Source organism: Amblyraja radiata, chromosome 17 (assembly GCF_010909765.2).
Source record: "Amblyraja radiata isolate CabotCenter1 chromosome 17, sAmbRad1.1.pri, whole genome shotgun sequence".
NCBI lineage: Eukaryota > Metazoa > Chordata > Chondrichthyes > Rajiformes > Rajidae > Amblyraja > Amblyraja radiata.
The window spans coordinates 7755345-7774587 of NC_045972.1; the positions used below are offsets into that span (position 1 = coordinate 7755345).

The window sequence follows — 19243 nt, forward strand, 5'->3', positions numbered from 1 at the left end:
CCCAAATTGCCATCCAGCTTTATATCATCAACAGACGTAGATAAATTACATTTGGTCCCATATTTGAATTTGCTCTTGAAACTCTGACATGAACCTTGACATGGTTATTGTGAGTTGGGTCACTATACTGCATACTGTCACATACAACTTTTAGTGGACTGTGCTTTAAACAGAGTTCCTGCTCTAGTATTTTAAATTGGCTTGTTGAACATGGGATAATTGTGATAGCAATCACAATCACAATAATACTTTATTAGCCAAGTATGTTTTGCAACATATGAGGAATTTCATTTGCCAAGTCAGTCACACAAATAGAATGCAACGGAACACACAAAACACATTTTAACATAAACATCCATCACAGAGACTCCACATTCCTCTCTGTGATGGAAGGCGAAAAAATATTCAATCCCCTGCGGTCCGGGGCCTTGAGCCCTCCGTTGACGGGATGATCGTGACTCCCGTAGCCGGCGGCGGGCCTTACGTGTTGAGGCGGGTCGAACCTTCCGCGACATTGGAGCTCCCGACATCCAGGGCCTCTCCCGAGTCTGCGAGCTCCCGATGTAAAGACCGCAGGCCGCGTTTAGAGCGATCTCAGGCACAGGATTGATTCCGATATCAGTTCACGCCCCGCGGCGGGGCCCATGGTCAGTCCAAGGAGGCCTCCAGCTCCATCGCAGAGCGACTGGAGAATGCGTTCCGAAAATTAATCGTATATCCGGCAAGGTAAGAAACTGAAAAAAAAGTTTTCCCCTCCCCCTCCTCCCGCATAAAACGAGCTGGAGAACATTTACACAAACTTTTAACACACACTAAAACAAATTTTAAAAACAAAAAAATAAACAGACTGTTGGCAGGACTGCCAATCGTACGGCACCCCTGCTGGTACAACACAGAAGAATGGCTACAAGAATACCTGTCATGGATGCCCTTTGATTTTACTGGCAATCAGAAGATTAGATGTTGACAATATATACATATACAGGAAATACATATTTGGATGTCGGGAGCTCCAATGTCGCGGAAGGTTCGACCCGCCTCAACACGGAAGGCCCGCCGCCGGCTACAGGATAGAGAAATGGTTTTCATACCCAACAGGTCAGGCAGTGTAAGTGGAAAGAGAGGCAGACCTAACATTTCAGGTCAGTGATAATTTGTTAGAACTGGAAGAGAAAAGTCAGATGGAGCCATCATCGACTGCTGACCCAACCTCCTCAACAACCGCTGGCCCGACCTCGACCAGCACCTTCATCGACCGCCAGCACGACCTCCTTGATGAAGGCTTTGTTACCAAGTTTGCAGATGATGCTAAGATAGGTGGAGGGGCAGCCAGTGTAGAGGAAGCAAGGACTCTGCTGCAGACTCTGGACAGGTTAGGAGAATGGGCAGAGAAGTGGCAGATGAAATTCAGTGTAGCAAAGTGATGCATTTTGATAATAAGAATAAAGGTGTAGATTATTTTCTAAATAGAGAGTTGAACAAAGGGGACTATGAAGGCATGAGGGAGGAGCTGGTCAAGGTAGACTGGAAAGGGATCCTAGCAAGAATGATGGTTGAACAGCAATGGCAGGAATTTCTGGGCATTATCTGGAAGACGCAGGATCATTTCATTCCAAAAAGGAAAAAAAGATTCGAAGGGGAGTAGGAGGCAACTGTGGCTGACAAGAGAAGTTAGGAATAGAATAAAACTAAAAGAAAAGATGTATAACACAGCAAAGAGTAGCCGGAAGTCAGAGGATTGGGAAACTTTCATAGGATAACAGAAGGATACAAAACAGGCAATACGGGCTGAAAAGATGAAGTACGAGGGGAAGCTGGCCAGGAATATAAAGAAGGACAGTAAAAGCATCTTTAGATATGTTAAGGAAAAAAGAATAGCAAAGTCAAATGTGGGTCCCTTGAAAGCAGACACGGGTGAAATTATTATGGGGAACAAGGAAATGGCAGAAGAGTAGAATAGGTACTTCGGATCTGTCTTCACTAAGGAAGGCACAAACAATGTCCCAGAAGTACTGGAGGACAGAGGATCTAAGGGGGTAGAGGAACTGAAAGAAATTTTCATTAGGCGAGAAATAGTATTGGGTAGACTAATGGGACTGAAGGATGATAAATCCCCTGGTCCTGATGGTCTGCATCCCAGGGTCCTCAGGGAGGTGGCTCTAGAAATAGTGGACACATTGGTGATCATTTTCCAATGTTCAATAGATTCAGGATCAGTTCCTGTGGATTGGAAGATAGCTAATGTTATCCTATTTTTCAATAAAGGAGCGAGAGAGAAAACAGGTAATTACAGACGAGTTAGCCTGACTTTGGTGGTGGGAAAGATGCTGGAGTCAATTATTAAAGATGGGGCATTTGGATAGCTGATTACTCCAAGTCAGCATGGATTTATGAAAGGAAAATAATGCTTGACTAATCTTCTGGAATTTTTTGAGGATGTGACAAGTAAAATGGATGAAGGGGAAACAGTGGATGTAGTGTATCTAGACTTTCAGAAAGCCTTTGATAAGGTCCCGCACGGGAGACTGGTGACTAAAATTAGAGCACATGGTATTTGGGGTAGGGTGTTGATGTGGATAGAAAATTGGTTGGCAGACAGGAAGCAAAGAGTAGGAGTGAACGGGTCCTTTTCAGTATGGCAGGCAGTCGCAAGTGGAGTGCCGCAAGGCTCGGTGTTGGGGCCGCAACTGTTTACCATATATATTAATGATTTGGAAGAGGGAATTAGGAGCAAGACTAGCAAGTTTGCGGATGACACAAAGCTGGGTCGCAGTGTGAACTGTGAAGAAGATGTTAGGAGGTTGCAGGGTGACCTGGACAGGTTGAATGAGTGGGCAGATATGTGGCAGATGCAGTATAATATAGATAAATGTGAGGTTATCCACTTTGGCGGCAAAAACAAGGGGGTAGATTATTATCTCAATGGGGTTAGGTTGGGTATGGGGGAAGTACAGAGACCTGGCTGTCCTTGTACACAAGTCACTGAAAGTTGGCATGCAGGTACAGCAGGCAGTGAAGAAAGCTAATGGAATGTTGGCCTTCATAACAAGAGGATTTCAGTATAGGAGTAAAGAGGTTCTTCTGCAGTTGTATAGGGCTCTGATAAGACCACATCTGGAGTATTGTGTACAGTTTTGCTCTCCTAATTTGAGAAAGGGCATCCTTGTGATTGAGGCAGTGCAGCGTAGGTTCACGAGATTGATCCCTGGGATGGCGGGACTGTCATATGAGGAAAGATTGAAAAGACTAGGCTTGTATTCACTGGAGTTTAAAAGGATGAGGGAGATCTTATAGAAACATATAAAATCATACAAGGACTGGACAAGCTAGATGCAGGAAAAATGTTCCCAGTTGGGCGAGTCCAGAACCAGGGGCCACAGTCTTAGAATAAAGGGGAGGCCATTTAAGACTGAGGTGAGAAAAAACTTTTTCATCCAGAGTTGTGAATTTGTGGAATTCCCTGCCACAGAGGGCAGTGGAGGCAAAATCAATGGATGGATTTAAGAGAGAGCTAGATAGAGCTCTAGGGGCTAGTGGAATCAAGGGATACGGGGAGAAGGCAGGCATGGGTTATTGATTGGAGACGATCAGCCATGATCACAATGAATGGTGGTGCTGGCTCGAAGGGCTGAATGGCCTTCTCCTGCACCTATTTTCTATGTTTCTATGAGAGAATCCAGAAATCGGAGGTGCAAAGGGAGTCTTCTTCTTGCGTATGACGTGCACAACCTAAAGTTGCAGGACAACTTGTTCGATTTGATCTTATTTGATTGTGCATGCCAGGTTGATTGCATTCGTCAAAACACGTGGACCACGTGAAGGTTGCAATCTCCCACCCCTGCAAAGGGAGTGCTAGTACAGGACTCCCAAAAAGTTAAATTGCAAGTAGAATCGGTAGTAAGGAAGGCAAATTCAATGCTAGTATTTATATCAAGGGGACTAGAATACAAAAACAGAGATGTAATGCTGAGGTTCTATAAAGTGCTAGTCAGGCCGCATTTGGAATACTGAGCAAATTTGAGCCCCATATCTGAGGAAGGATGTGCTGCCTCTGGAGGGTCCAGTGGAGGTTTACAATAATTATTCCCGGAATGAGTGGGTTAGCATATGATGAGCGCTTGACAGCACTGGGCGTCTACTCGTTGGAGTTTAGAAGGTTGAGGGGGGACCTCATTGAAACTTACAGAATCATGAAAGGCATAGACAGAGTGGATGTGGAAAGGATGTTTCCACTATTGGGAGAGTCTAGGACCAGAGGTCATAGCCTCAGAATTAAAGGGTGCTCTTTTAGAAAGGAGGTGAGGAGCAATTTCTTTAGTCAGAGGGTAGTTAATCTATGGAACTCATTGCCTCCACAGGGAGGACAAGTCAGTGGATAATTTTAAGGCAGAGATAGACAAATTCTTGATTAGGTGTCAATGGTTATGGGGAGAAGGTAGGAAAATGGGACTAGGAGGCAGAGATCAACCATGATTGAATGGCGGAGTTGACGCGATGGGCTGAATGGCCTAATTGTACTCCTATAACTTATGAACGTAACCTGACCTCCTCAACGATCCGACCTCATCACCGTCTATAGCACACCAACGACTCTACTCCCTTAGAAGGCTTAGGAAGTTCAGCATGTCCCCAACAACTCTCACTAACTTCTACAGCTGCGCCGTAGAAAGCATTTTATCGGGATGCATCACAGCTTGGTTTGGAAACTGTTCCATCCAGGACCCCAAGAAATTGCAGCGAATTGTGAACACAGCCCAGACCATCACACAAACCAACCTCCCTTCCATTGACTCAATTTATACCTCACGCGGTCTCAGCAAAGCCAGCAGCATATATAATATAAGGACCAGTCTCACCCTGGCAACTACCCCTTCTCCCATCGGGCAAAAGGTATAGAAGTGTGAAAACATACACCTCCAGATTCTGGAACAATTTCTTTCAGGGCTATTATCAGGTAACTACCACAATCAGAGAGCAGTCATGAACTACTATCTACCTCATTGTGGGGACCCTCAGACTTTCTTTGATCAGACTTTGCCTGCTTTGTCTAGTACTAAATGTTATTCCCTTATCGTGTATCTGTACACTGTGAGTGGCTCGATTGTAATTTTGTATTGTCTTTCCGCTGAAGATCGACTCAAAGTGCTGGAGTAACTCAGCGGGGGAGGCAACATCTGGGGAGAAGGAATGGGTGACGTTTCAGGTGGAGACCCTTCTTCATACCGGAATCACAGGGGCATGTTGTGCCTTTCTTCAGACTGACTGGATAGCACGCAACAAAAGCCTTTTCACTGTACCTTGATAATCGTGACAATAAAGTAAACTAAAACTGATAACGTCGCTCTTGAGGCTGACGAGATGGTCGACGCCGCTGGCGGGTTGTTGGTCGGATGCGGTTGGCGCGGCTGCAGCCAGTCCGCCAGTATCCCGCCGTACAGTGCGGCTGCGCCGTGCAGGCTACGTGCCGCCATGTCGGTGCTTTAACGCCGGGGCCGCTCGCCCCCCACCGCGGCCTGGACCCGTTCCCCATATCGAGGGGTCACTATGTTGTGGTGCTGGCTCGACCACACACATCACGCTGTCTGATTTGCCCCTCCCGCTGGTTTCTCCGCCACCCAGACCGTCACGATGAGGTACAGTGTGTGTCTGCTTTTCCTAGCGCTGTTGTTTTCGTGCCGCAGTCCCTCCCGGTGATTGAGTCTCTCCTCGAAGATAAGACACAAAATGCTGGAGTAACTCAGCGGGACAGGCAGCATCTCTGGGGAGACGGAATGGGTGACGTTTCGGGTCGAGAAGATCCTTCTTCAGACCCATTCCTTCTCTCCAGAGATATCTGTCCCGCTGAGTTACTCCAGTATATTTGTGTCTCTCTTCAGTGTAAACCTGCATCTGCAGTTCCTTCCTACCCTATCCTAGTATCCTGCTCCCTCCCATCATTTAAATCTTTCTAGTTGTCACTGATCGTGGCAACACCGCGATCCAAAAACGATGCAAGCGTTGCCTTGATGCGAAAAGATCGTATATGGTTCATAATCAGGGGGGTTGTTATATATTACGTTAAACGTAACCCTATTCTATTATTTACGTGCCACTCCTTTGAAGATTTCAGATCACATGTGTGTGCTGCCCACACGGGTCGTTGTTCTGCAATGTTAATTTTAGTTTCTACTATCACTGTAAATTGAAGAATTTAAACATTTTTAACTGCAAACATGAAATGTCCTGAAAATTGAGTGAAGGAAAATGAGAATTGGTTCTTAGTCTATTAAAGCCTTAATCGACCTAAATGCAGTAGTTTACTTTTACGTAGATTTAGCTGCATTCATGTTTCCTTGATTATGGGTGAGAGGGATTTTGGTGATCTTAATTCGCAGTATTTATACAGATGGAGCAAGTATAAATGTACTTAGTGTCTGGTTTTTAAAACATTTTTGTGCTGTCATAACAGCGAAAATTGTTTTATTTGTGCTGAGCCGACGTAGAATATGGGACACTTTAAACTTAAGTCACATAATACATTGAGTCACTAATCTTGGATGTTGCTTTAAAAATCGTTATTGAAGCACTAAGTTAAGAAAGTTCTTCGAACTCTGCGGTGGTGGTACACAGAGGCAATCGTTAAGTTTTTAACCTAAACATGAAAACAATTAAGGTGATTAGTATACACCAATTAAGCTAAAATGGTTCAATTAAAATCTCCAGTTTTGTATATTGTCATAGCGTGGTACAGCATAGATACAGGCGCTTCGTCCCAACTTGCCCACACCAGCCAACATGGCCCAGCTACACTCGTCCCACCTGCCCGTGTTTGGTCCATATCCCTCCAAACCTGTCATATCCATGTATCTGTCGAACTGTTTCTTAAATGTTGGGATAGTCCCTGCCTCAAAAACCTCCACTGGCAGCTTGTTCCATACACCCACCACCATTTATGTTACTCATCAGATTCCTATTAAATCTTTTCCACTTCACCTTAAAAACCTTCCCCCAATCTCCTGCCTTCTCCCCATAACCCTTGATACCCTTCACCTTAAACCTATGTCCTCTGGTCCTCGATTCACCTACGCTGGGCAAGAGACTCTGTGCATCTACTCAATCTATTCCTCTCATGATTTTCTACAAAATGATTTTATATTATGATTTGTAAATTTGCATATTATGCGAAAATTGTTGATGGCAATGTAGGTCATCTTTGGCTACAGAATAACAATGATCTGTAAATTGGCAGGGCAATAGAAAATGGAATTTAATCCTGAGAGGTGTGAGGTGATGCATTGGTGTAGAAGGATTTGGGTTGTCCAATAAAGTTAGGATATAATCGTAATAATAATCATAATAGTACTTTAATTAGCCAAGTATGTTATGCAACATACGAGAAATTTGATTTGCCATAGTCATACCAATAAAGAGCAACAAGACACCCAAATACATTTTTAACCTGAACATCCACCACAGTGACTGTCATAATAATGGGAAAGGCACATGGGATGAAAATAGAGATGAGAGAGACTGGAGATGCTGGAATCTTGAGCGAAATACAAACTGTTGGAAAAAAGCAACAAGTCGGGCAGTATCTGTGAAGGGAAATGGACAGATGATGTTTTGGGTTGGGGTCTTTCTTCAGATGGGATGAGAATGCCTGTGTTGAAGACTAACCCTAACATTTGCCTATTAAAATCTTTCACTGCCCAGCTGGGATGGCTGACTGCAGAGAGTCCCATCTGAAATTTTCTCCTTTATGGTGACATTTGCAGTTTCTTTGAAGTCCCCCGATGTAGACAGTAGTTCTTGAATTTTGTACTTTCAACAGTGAAATACTTGGTTTTAGTCAGTCTAGAAAATATTAATTAAAATTACTGTTTTAAAATGAAGGGAAGTTATGAAGTACTCCCTTAAATTTAGTTTGGATTCTTATGATATGTCTAATATATATTATATATACATATATTCTCCATATAATTTATATTTTACTTACCATGGAAAGAGTGTACATTTGCTTATTCTGTGCATATTCATTTGTGACTTATTTCCTTCACATGTTCCTAATCTCCATTGCAAATTTTTTTTTTAAAGTCGTACTTTTGCCATAAAATGTATTTATCGTATAAAGTAGTTATTGGTAATAATATGTAATTGCATTTAAAAACTGGAATAAAAAAGACACTTCGTGAAATTTATTTTGTATTTTAATTAATATATGATGAGGAATTAAAATAATTTTCAATTACAGATTATAGATTTTTTTTGTGGTTGGTTCAGGTCGGACTGACATGGAATACAATGAAAAGCTTGCACGGTTTCGACAAGGTCATCTCAATCCCTTCAATAAAGATCCAAGTGAAAAATTGACGGAAGGTGATGAGGACGAACATGATCTCTCCATAAAAGGTCAGCATGGTGGAGTTTGGAAATATAGGGAGTTATAGCGGCCTAGTTTCCCATTGATCTTCCATTATGTACCTTGCATGCAGCAATCCAAATTTAAATTATTAACAATCCACAGGTAATTCTTTCCTAAGCGTTAGTGAATATTAGGGAATAGATTTGGCAGTAAGTGAAATTGATCATGCTACTACAATATACTCTTGCTGTCCAAATAGCTTAGAAACATAGAAAGTAGGTGCCGGAGTAGGCCATTCGGCCCTTCGAGCCAGCACCACCATTCAATATGATCATAGCTGGTCAAACAGAATCAGTACCCTGTTCCTGCTATTTCCCCATATCCCTTGGTTAGTCCTGAGAGCTACCGTATTTCCCGGCAATGAAGACGCTATTTTTTACCCAAAAATAAGGCACAAAAAGTTACCTGCGTCTTGGAGGCCGAAGGTTAGGTCGTTAGCCAAGAAAGATAGCCAAGTCTATCCATCATTGCTGGCAGCTGATGGGAAGCGACTGTAAAAGTACAGCACCGCTGGGGTGGGGGGAGTTCCTTTCACAGCATGTGGGGAGTCTGGCCAGGGGTAAAGTTGCGGGGAGGGCAGGAGCGTTGAGAAAGAGGGGGTCGGGGATCATGCCAGCAACTCACTCACTCACGGTTGCCGTGGCGCCGGGCGTGGAGCCCTCTCCCTCTCCCTCTCCCTCTCCCTCTCGTGTGTCTTCATTGCTGGGAAATACGGTATATCTAACTCTCCCTTGAATACATCCACTGGTTTCTGTGGCAGAGAATTCCACAGATTCACAACTCTCTGGGTGAAAAGGTTTTTCCTCAAGCTTACCATATAGTGATACCACTTTTATCCTGGGTAAAATCGATCAATTAAGTAGAATTCAGTTTAAAGGGAGTCATTTCTTTTGTGTGGTCTATACCAGTAATTGTTTCAAAAAAGCGTATCATTATAAATAACAAGATAAAACTGTTCCTACAATATGTTCAAGTCTCAACGTGCGGTGCTGCTGCATTGATTTTGGATTTGCACTCACCCACCCTTGGTGCTCTAACCAGCGAGATGACAAAGAAGAAAATTCAGTATTTATTGGTTTCTGCACTTATGCTGTTTGAATGAAGCAGAACACAGGCATTCCTGGGGTTATGAGTTTCGACTTATGGACATCCATACATGAGGATGTGAAGCAATACTCCGGCTGCGTTGAGCCAAACAGAGCTGGGAACATCAAGCAAGCTCACTCGCTGTGTCGGTGAAGCAGGCAGGCTTCATCGTCTCCCTCTCCTGTCACAGTTGTTTCTGTTCATTTCAGACTTGAGAAAAATTTGGGTTATCATCACTTATCAGGACAGGAACTCTTTCACAACCAACGGAGAAAAGGCAGTCAGCTGCTTGTGTTTTGATGTCAGGATCCTTTATCCTCCACAATTGGCCAAAGCAGCTAATCAGCTACTACTTTGAATTTATGCACGGTGGCAAAGTGGTAGAGTTGCTGCCTTACAGCGCTTGCATCACCAGAGACCGGGTTCGATCGTGACTACGGAGTTTGTACATTCTCCCAGTGACCATGTGGGTTATTTCCGAGATCTTCGTTTTCCTCGCACACTCCAAAGACGTACAGGTTTGTAGGTTAATTGGCTTGGTATAAGTATAAATTGTCCCTCGTGCATGTAGAATGGTGTTAATGTGCGGGGATTGCTGGTTGGCGCAGACTCGGTGTGCCAAAGTTTCCTCGCTGTATCTCTAACCCTAAACTCAACTAAACCTTGGACCAGTCAGAATGGTGTTAAGTAGAGTTCCAGAATATTAACCCAACAGTGAAGAAAGTCTTAATGTGTCAAAGACAGGATAGATCTGGAATTTTCAGGCAGTATTAATTGTTTCTGTAACATAGCTACTTAAGTCTAGTCTGAAGAAGTGGTCTCGACCCAAAACGTCACCCATTCCTTCTCTCCAGAGATGCTGCCTGACCCGCTGAGTTACGCCAGCATTTTGTGTCTACCTACTTTGTAGGGCAGTAGTTAGATAGATAGTTGCCCAAATTACAAATTTTTGAAGCTTTCGGGGATGGTTTTATGTGTAAGGATCATTCATAAATGCAAGTAGGCCTTGCAGTTTATTTGTTTTTTTCTTTACACGTGACTGCATATTTGAATCATTTTCTAAGCGATACGAGGCCTTCCCTAGGTTATTGGTGGGATTTATAGGGATGGATTTGCAGGCAACTGTTGAGCTGCAGACATTTTCAGCTGGGTGGTGATGGGTATTTCCACGTTTTCTTCTCAACCACCCCATCCCTCCATCCCGGGCTGGGTCGAGCGAGCTGAGCTGGAAGCACTGAGCAGATTCACTCACTCATTCAACTGAGGCAGTAAGGCTGGCTGGCAGACAAATTTTCCATGCCAATTCGCTCTCCTTTCACAGATGTTTGTATGATCACCCCCCACACACCATTTTTGTTCATTTCTGACTGATGAACAGCTCTCACGAATTGAACATCAATGTAACCTGGGAGTGGGCTGCACATTGTATTTACTAATATGGTATCAGCTCATTTCTGAGGGAGCAAATTGAAATCTAGGGACATGAACACACTGCTGTTCCTGTGAAGTATCGAGTGCTGTACCATCTTAAGGAAGAGATGTTAAACTGTTGTGGGAATTAAACATTTCCATGGCCTATTTCAAAATGATCAGGGGAATTATTCCCAGGATCTAGGCGCTATAACAGAAAAACAGATTATCTAGTGACTCTAAAATTAGTTGGAAGAGCTTGCTATGTATAAATTGGCAGTGAATGTATTTCAAAAGTAATTGACTAGCTGAAAGACATGGAAGACATATAACTGTAAGTTTGTTTATATTATGCACTTTATTCCAAAAGATTTATGGGCCTGTCCCACTTAGGCGATTTTTTGAGCGACTACATGCGACTGCCACAAAATTTTCAACATGTTGAGAATTTTTCGTAGACAGTGGCAACAATTTTTGCTGACGTAGGTTGTCGTAGGTGTTGTTGTAGGTTGTTGCCAGGTGTAGTAGGTGAATTTCATTAAACTAGTTCCTGGCAGTCGCCTAAGTGGGACTAGTTTAGACTAAATCTAAACTAAATCTCCAGTCTAAAACTAGACTAAATCTCCAGTCATATCATTTTGATCCGTACCTTTTAGTACAATTGATTTAGTCATGTTTTCTACGTATAGTAATGATTTGTAGCCAGTTAGATACACGTTCTTTCTGTAGCATGAATGACTAACTAAATTGACATGTTTAGTTACAAAATTGCAATTGATTTTGCCTCATTTAAAGCAGATTACTAATTCCTCATTACTTTCAACAAATAATCTTGATATTTCCACTATTTCCTATCTTCAAGGTAGATTTATTTTTCAATTTCTCTCCCCATTGGTGCTGCTACTTAGCCAGTAAAATTCACATTGGCACTGCTTGATCTTCCTAAACTTTTCCATCTGTAAATTTTGAACATACAGTGTCGACTTCAATAGAAGATGATGGAGATTTTGAAACTGGTAGTTGCTTCTGCAATGGTGGTTTTTCTAACTTCTGCAATGGTGGTTTTCTGTTGTATCTGCCAGCAATATTCTGCTGATTCATTTTGTTGTAACTATTTTGTCTCTATGTGTGGAGGAAATCCGTGATGAATTTCAGGCAGTCGGGTTGCAATGAATCTGGGGAATGGTTGTGCTGATGATTAACAGAAGAAGATATGAAAATGTTTAAACGTTATTTTTGAATAATGGTCAAGTTAAGCTTTTAAATGTGCAGATTCCATTACCCTGCAGAGTTGTTTCACTTTCTGCATCTATCATAGTTGCATGTGATGCAACAAAGGGCCACATGCTAAACTAAACAGAAAACTAAAGCTTTCGTAAATCTCGTGATCCTAAGGAAGACTTGAGATAAAATAAATTATGTATAAATTATAAAAAGTTGCTTTTACTAACAAAGTAAACTAACAAAGCAGTTTTCAGCTTTGTTAAAAACTGACAAAGCAGTCCCCTTTCAATCATTTTAATTTTGGAGATAGACTTGAGTTAAATGAATTAAAATTAAAATTATGATTTTATTCACGTTAAATTTTGTTTGCCTCCTTATTTTATAGGCGATTAATAGTTTAGCAATGAATCGGTTGTTTCAGCATTGAATCTTCTCTAGTGAAATTTGCATGAAGCTGGTGGAAAATAACATTCAAATGTTTGTGGGGAAATGATATTTGCACAAAATTCTTTAAAACTGCACAGGCTTTAAAGATAAGCTAGTTTAAAATGTTTTAAGGATCTACAGTGCCCTCCATAATGTTTGGGACAAAGAACCATCATTTATTTATTTGCCTCTGTACTCCGCAATTTGAGATTTGTAATAGAAAAAAAATCACATGTGGTTAAAGTGCACATTGCCGGATTTTAATAAAGGCCATTTTTATACATTTTGGTTTCACCATGTAGAAATTACAGCTGTGTTTATACATAGTCCCTCTATTTCAGGGCACCATAATGTTTGGGACACAGCAATGTCATGTAAATGAAAGTAGTCATGTTTAGTATTTTCTTGCATATCCTTTTCATGCGATGACTGCTTGAAGTCTGCGATTCATGGACATCACCAGTTGCTGGGTGTCTTCTCTGGTGATGCTCTGCCAGGCCTGTACTGCAGCCATCTTTAGCTTATGCTTGCTTTGGTGGCTAGTACCCTTCAGTTTTCGCTTCAGCATATAAAAGGCATGCTCAATTGGGTTCAGATCGGGTGATTGACTTGGCCACTCAAGAATTGACTATAATTAAGCTTTGAAAGCTCCTTTGTTGCTTTAGCAGTATGTTTGGGATCATTGTCTTGCTGGAGAATGAACCGCCGGCCAATGAGTTTTGAGGCATTTGTTTGAACTTGAACAGATAAGATGTGTCTGTACACTTCAGAATTCATTATGCTACTACCATCAGTAGTTGTATCATCAATGAAGATAAGTGAGCCAGTACAACAGCCATACATGCCCAGGCCATAACGCCCCCACCACTGTGTTTCACAGATGAGGTGATATGCTTTGGATCTTGGGCAGTTCCTCCTCCTTCTCCTCCATACTTTGCTCTTGCCATCACTCTGATATGTTAATCTTTGTCTCATCTGTCCACAAGACCTTTTTACAGAACTTCCAGCTCTTTTAAGTACTTCTTGGCAAACTGTAACCTGGCCATCCTATTTTCACGGTTAACCATTGGTTTGCATCTTGCAGCGTAACCTCTGTATTTCTGTTCATGAAGTCTTCTGCAGACAGTGGTCATTGACAAATCCACACCTGACTCCTGAAGAGTGTTTCTGATCTGCCGGACAGGTGTTGAGGATTTTTCTTTATTATAGAGAGAATTCTTCTGTTATTAGCTGTGGAGGTCTTCCTTGGCCTGCCAGTCGCTTTGCGATTAGTAAGCGCACCAGTGCTCTCTTTCTTCTTAATGATGTTCCAAACAGTTGATTTTGGTAAGCCTAAGGATTGGCTGATGTCTCTAACAGTTTTATTCTTGTTTCTCAGTCTCATAATGGCTTATTTGACTTTCATTGGCACAACTTTGGTCCTCATGTTGATAAACAGCAATAAAAGTTTCCAACGGTGATGGAAAGTCTCTCTTATACCTGCATGAAGGAGGCATTTAAACACACCTGAGCAATTACAAACACTTGTGAAACCATTTGTTCCAAACATTGTGGTGCCCTGAAATGGGGGGACTATGTATAAACACAGCTGTAATTCTACATGGTGAAACCAAAATGTATTAAAATGGCCTTTAATAAAATCTGACAATGTGCACGTGATTTTTTTTTTTTAATTACAAATCTCAAATTGTGGAGTACAGAGGCAAATAAATAATGATGGGTCTTTGTCCCAAACATTATGGAGGGCACTGTATTTGTCAATTTCAGTAGCTCCTATTTCCATTAATGATATGTTTTTCTTTCAGAACTGCATATAGATTCCTTGTGTAGAAAGGCTAATGAACATGCAGACAGAGTTATGGATCTTGGCTTGGCAGAGGATCATTTCTCCAAACCAGTGGTGAGCATTGATACCTATATAAGGGTCCATTCCTGACAACTGTCCATAAAACGATTCCTCAACAAATCAGAAACTTGTTTTCTATCATAATCCATGTCTTGTCACTGTACATACACTTGCTTTAATTCCTTCATTTCATTCACTAATCACGCATACACTGCATTATTAAACAAATGGAATATGTACTGTTTCAAATCATTGATTATCATGAAATAATACTATTATTAGCTTGAATATGCCGTAAAAATGAATAGGAGAATTTGCCTAAAGTTGGATTTCCCTAAATCAGGTCATTCGTAATACAGGAAGAAAATCCACTCAGCATTTGCCAATAATCCAGATATACAAGTGATTAAATCTCTCCAGCTTTCTCTGGCAACTTGTTCCATATACACTCACTCCATATACATTCTTCACTCTAAATGAAGAAAGTGCCCTTCGGATCACCCATGGCATTCTATGCTCCAGAGATAAAAACCTATCCAACCTCTCCTTATAACTCAAATCCTTGAATTTCAGTCAATCTATTATGCAACCTATCCATATTAATGCCATTGATAGCATTGGTAGCAGAAGAGGAATCAATGATAAACTAAATCCAAAATAATTGGTGATTTTAAAAACATGCAGGAATAGGCTACTTGGTATCTCAAGTCTCCTCTGCCATTTAATAAGATCATGGATAGCTTCTTTGCAACATCGACTCAGAATTTTATAATCACCACTGGCTAATCACCATTGTTTAAAGTAAACTAATGAAGTACCTAAATCAGCCTTGAACAATATCAAAATATTCCATTCATCAAAGAAGCAAAGAAAACATTTTCTTCATTTGTATTAAATAATGGCCCCTTTATTTTTTAAGTGAGCCAATAGCTTTAAATTCTCCCTCAAGAGATCTTGTCCTCCCCACCCCCTCACCCCCACTCCTCCATTTCATTTTCACACTTTATGTTCACGAGAGGTTGAGGGGGGGGTGATTTTGTAGAGTTGTATAAAATCATGATTGGAGTAGATGGGGCGAGTATTTTACCCAACTTGGGGTAATCAAGAACTAGCGAACATGGGTATAAGGTGTGAGGGACAAGATTTAATAGGAACTGAATGGGCTATATTTTCCAAGCGAAAATATAGCCCATTCGGTTCCTATTAAATCTTGAGGATAGTGGGTACATGGAGCGAGCTGCTAAAGGAGGTAATTTAGGCAGCTACTATAAAGAGTACTTAAAAGACACCTGGACTGGTACATGGATAGGAATGGGTAGGGATGACTTCAATAAGGCATTTGATAAGGTTCCGTATGATCGGCTACTCTGAAAGGCCAGATTGTATGGGATCCAGGGAGAGCTATCTGACTGGATAGAGAAGATAGACACGGAATGCTGGAGTAACTCAGTGGGTCAGGCAGCATCTTTGGAGTAAAGGAATAGGTGATGTTTTGTGCGGAAATCTTCTTGGCCTGACCCGAAATGTCGCCTATTCCTTTTCTCCAGAGATGCTGCCTGATCCACTGAGTTACTCCAGCATTTTGTGTCTATCTTCGATATAAACCAGCATCTGCGGTTCCTTCCCTCACGACTGGGTAGAGAATTGGCTACATGGAAGGATGCAGAGGGTGATGGTGGAAAGTTGTTTTTCGGACTGGAGTCCTGTGATTAGTGGTGTGCCTTGGATCGGTGTGGGGACCACAGCTGTTTGTGGTTTATATCATCGGTTTCGATGAGAATGTACAACGCATGATTAGTACGTTTGCAGATGACACCAAAATAGGTGGAATAGACAATGAAGATGGTTATCAAGAATTATAGCAGAGTCTTGATCAGTTGGGCAAAAGGGCTGTGGAATGGTTAATAGAGTTTAATGCAGATAAGTGCAAGGTGTTGCTTTTTAGGAGACACCTGCAGAGTAAGGGAATCAAGAACCAGAGGACTCAAGTTTAAGGTGAGAGGGGAAAGATTTGATAGCAACCTGAGGGCAGCTTTTTCACATGGAGAGTGGTGGGTATATGGAACAAGCTCCCAGGGCATGTAATTAAGACAGGTACTAAAACATCATTTAAAAGACATTTGGACAGGTACATGGATAGCAAAAATTTAGTGCGATATGGTCCAAACATGGACTGGTGGGACCAGTGTAGCTGGAGCATTTTGGTTGTCATGGGCAAGTTGGCCGGAAGGCCTGTTTCCATCCTGTAAGAATCTATGATTCTTCTGAACTCTATCAGATAGAAGTTTCTAATATCTAACCTTTCTTTGTAAGACAAATTCTCCATGCCATGTATTTAGAGTAATAAACCTTCTCCGAACTGCATCCTTTCTTGAATAACAATACCAATTCTCACCAATGCCTGATATAACTCAAATATGACCTACTACCATTGTTTCATCCACCTGGTAAGAAGTGATATAATTTTGATTACTTTCTGATTTATTTGCACTGAATTTTGGAATTGCTCTGCATTTCATAGTTCTGAAATCTCTTGCCATTTAGATAATGTGTCCATTTTTTAAATTTTCTGCAAAAATAAACAATTCTGACATTGTATTCTATGTGCTTGATCATTTTCTTCTATCCATATCCCTTTATAGCCACCTTATTCTCTTGACAACTTATTTTCCAATCGATCTTCATGCTGTCTGCAAATAGAACAACTATTCCCCTGTTCCCTCATCCAAGTCGTTTGTATAAAGAGTAAAAGGTTGAGGCCGCAGAATTACATTTCTGACGTACTGCATATTACATATTGCCAACAGATTAAGACATTTTGTGCCTCTATGTCTCTTGCTTGCTAGTGAATCTTCTGTCTGTGCCAATATGTTATCTACTACATCATGTGTTTTTTGTTTTTTTCATGGTAACCATATAATACAGGATCTTACCAAAGCTCTGAGTACATCTATTGACTCTTGTTTATCCCAGCACAGTGGCACAGCTAGCAGAGCTGCTATCTCTCAGCTCAAATGACCCGAGTTATGTCCTGGCCTCTGGTGCTGCTTGTGTGGAGTTTGTGACCACAAGTTTCCTCTTGTTCTTTTGGTTTTATTCCACAACTGCTTCCTTCCCCACCCTCACTTTAGAAAAGCTGACATCAGGTTGTGCTCCCACTCCTTGCTTACAGGCGGAAACTGAAGCGTGAAGATGCAGTACAGAAAGTCCCACAATGCTGGTCAGAGGAAACAGATGAGTTCATATGTGACTGCTTTGAGTCAGTGGACTGGTCCATATTCAAATACTCAGTGGCCAACCTAAATAAGTATGTCACTGCCATCACAGACTGTATCAGTATATGTCAAGAGAACTGTGTGCGAAATAAATCAATCGAGTGTTCCCTATCTGGAAAAGATTGATGCACTATAAGGTCCATTCCTTAATGAAGTTCAAGTAATGGTGTCCAAGTTGTTCCAGCAAGAGAGCTTCTGGTGCAGAGTGCACTACTTTCAGCCCTATAGTGGGAGATTATAGGGTTGATTAAAGTTTGACATTTGCATCTAGCTGTTGGTTTGAAAAATCTATAAATGTACAGGTACCCCTGCTTTAAAGTGTGTGTCCGTACCATGAATTGGATATAACGTGAACGATAAAGTGGGGAGCACTATTTGTATTATATGAGCTGATTTCAATCTGGAAACAAAGAACTATTTAAAAGTTACCTTAGAAATTGTCAAACAGAAAAGGCTTCTTGCAAAAAGACACTAGAAAAAAATAAAATTGTTTCTATATAACCTCCCGCAGTAGTAGGACTCTGTTACCTCTTAAGAACACAGTTTGTCAGTTTCACTGGATAATTGCAATTGACAAGCAACGCTTCTATTGACACGTGCAATTATACCGTATTACACAATGTTAAATATAGCTTCTAGTACTTTTAGCTTGCTGGAACAAAAATAAACTCAAAGCTATAAAACTGATCTTTTATTTTGAAAATCCTGCAGGGGACAAGGGACAGGGGAGGGAACTTTGTTATTGCAAGTCTAATATTCTTTGGCTCTTAACCCCTTTTTACACGATTGACACAATTATTTTCCTAACCCAATTTTATATGACACAAGATTTCTTAGGAATGGACATATTGCATTATAGCAGAATTACCGGTACAAGAATGTTAGAGTTGATGGATGGCTTCTAATTCTGAGGTACCAAATGCAAGTAATTTAATATTTTCACTTTGATCAGTGTTTGCTTTCTGCTGTCTTTGTATTATGCAGGGATCGTTTGTGGCATTTGATATTGAAAATCTAAAGCGTGCAATTGATGAAGTGAAGCAAGTTATCTTAGACTTGCCTGAACATTCTGAGAAGCAGAAAGATGCTGTTGTAAAACTTATTCACCTTCGGCTTAAACTACAAGAATTGAAGGTTGGTATTGTGCATTGATATATTATAATGATGCAATTTTAAACAGATTGAAGTGAGCAGCATGAAATTTAATACAGAAAACTGAGAAATTAATCATTGGTAGCTTATGATGTTCATTATTCACACTCAACGGTACAGTTTAAATAGGATATAGGAGCAGACATATCCAGAAATATTTAGAATTTAGCAGGATCACTGAAAAGATAGTTGAAAAAGTAGAGTGATTTGAGATGACTCCAGTTATTCTCCTTGGGAAGTTGGTTGGAAATGTCTAAAAAGCATGACGGATTTGAGTGACTAAATAAGGTGAATTAAATGATGTAAATATTATTCAGATCATGGAGTGCCTGTGGCAAGATGCTCTGTGACCTACTGAAAAAAGATGAGTGTTAGTTGTGGCTCCAATACCAAAACATTTGCATTAAATTTATTGACAAAACA

General features: G+C 41.1%; 1 protein-coding gene across 3 annotated transcripts in view; it reads left to right on the plus strand.

Moving 5' to 3' along the window:
• Positions 1–5430: 5430 nt before the first annotated feature.
• The window catches only part of def8 (differentially expressed in FDCP 8 homolog), a 40122-nt gene continuing 26309 nt past the window's right edge, over positions 5431–19243 (plus strand). For all 3 annotated transcript variants that reach the window (XM_033035679.1, XM_033035681.1, XM_033035680.1), the window contains exons 1-4: positions 5431–5633; positions 8260–8388; positions 14353–14447; positions 18653–18802. In XM_033035679.1, coding sequence (XP_032891570.1) covers positions 8271–8388; positions 14353–14447; positions 18653–18802 — 363 coding nt within the window. In that variant the 5' untranslated portion in view covers positions 5431–5633; positions 8260–8270. The remainder of the gene's footprint in view (positions 5634–8259; positions 8389–14352; positions 14448–18652; positions 18803–19243) is intronic.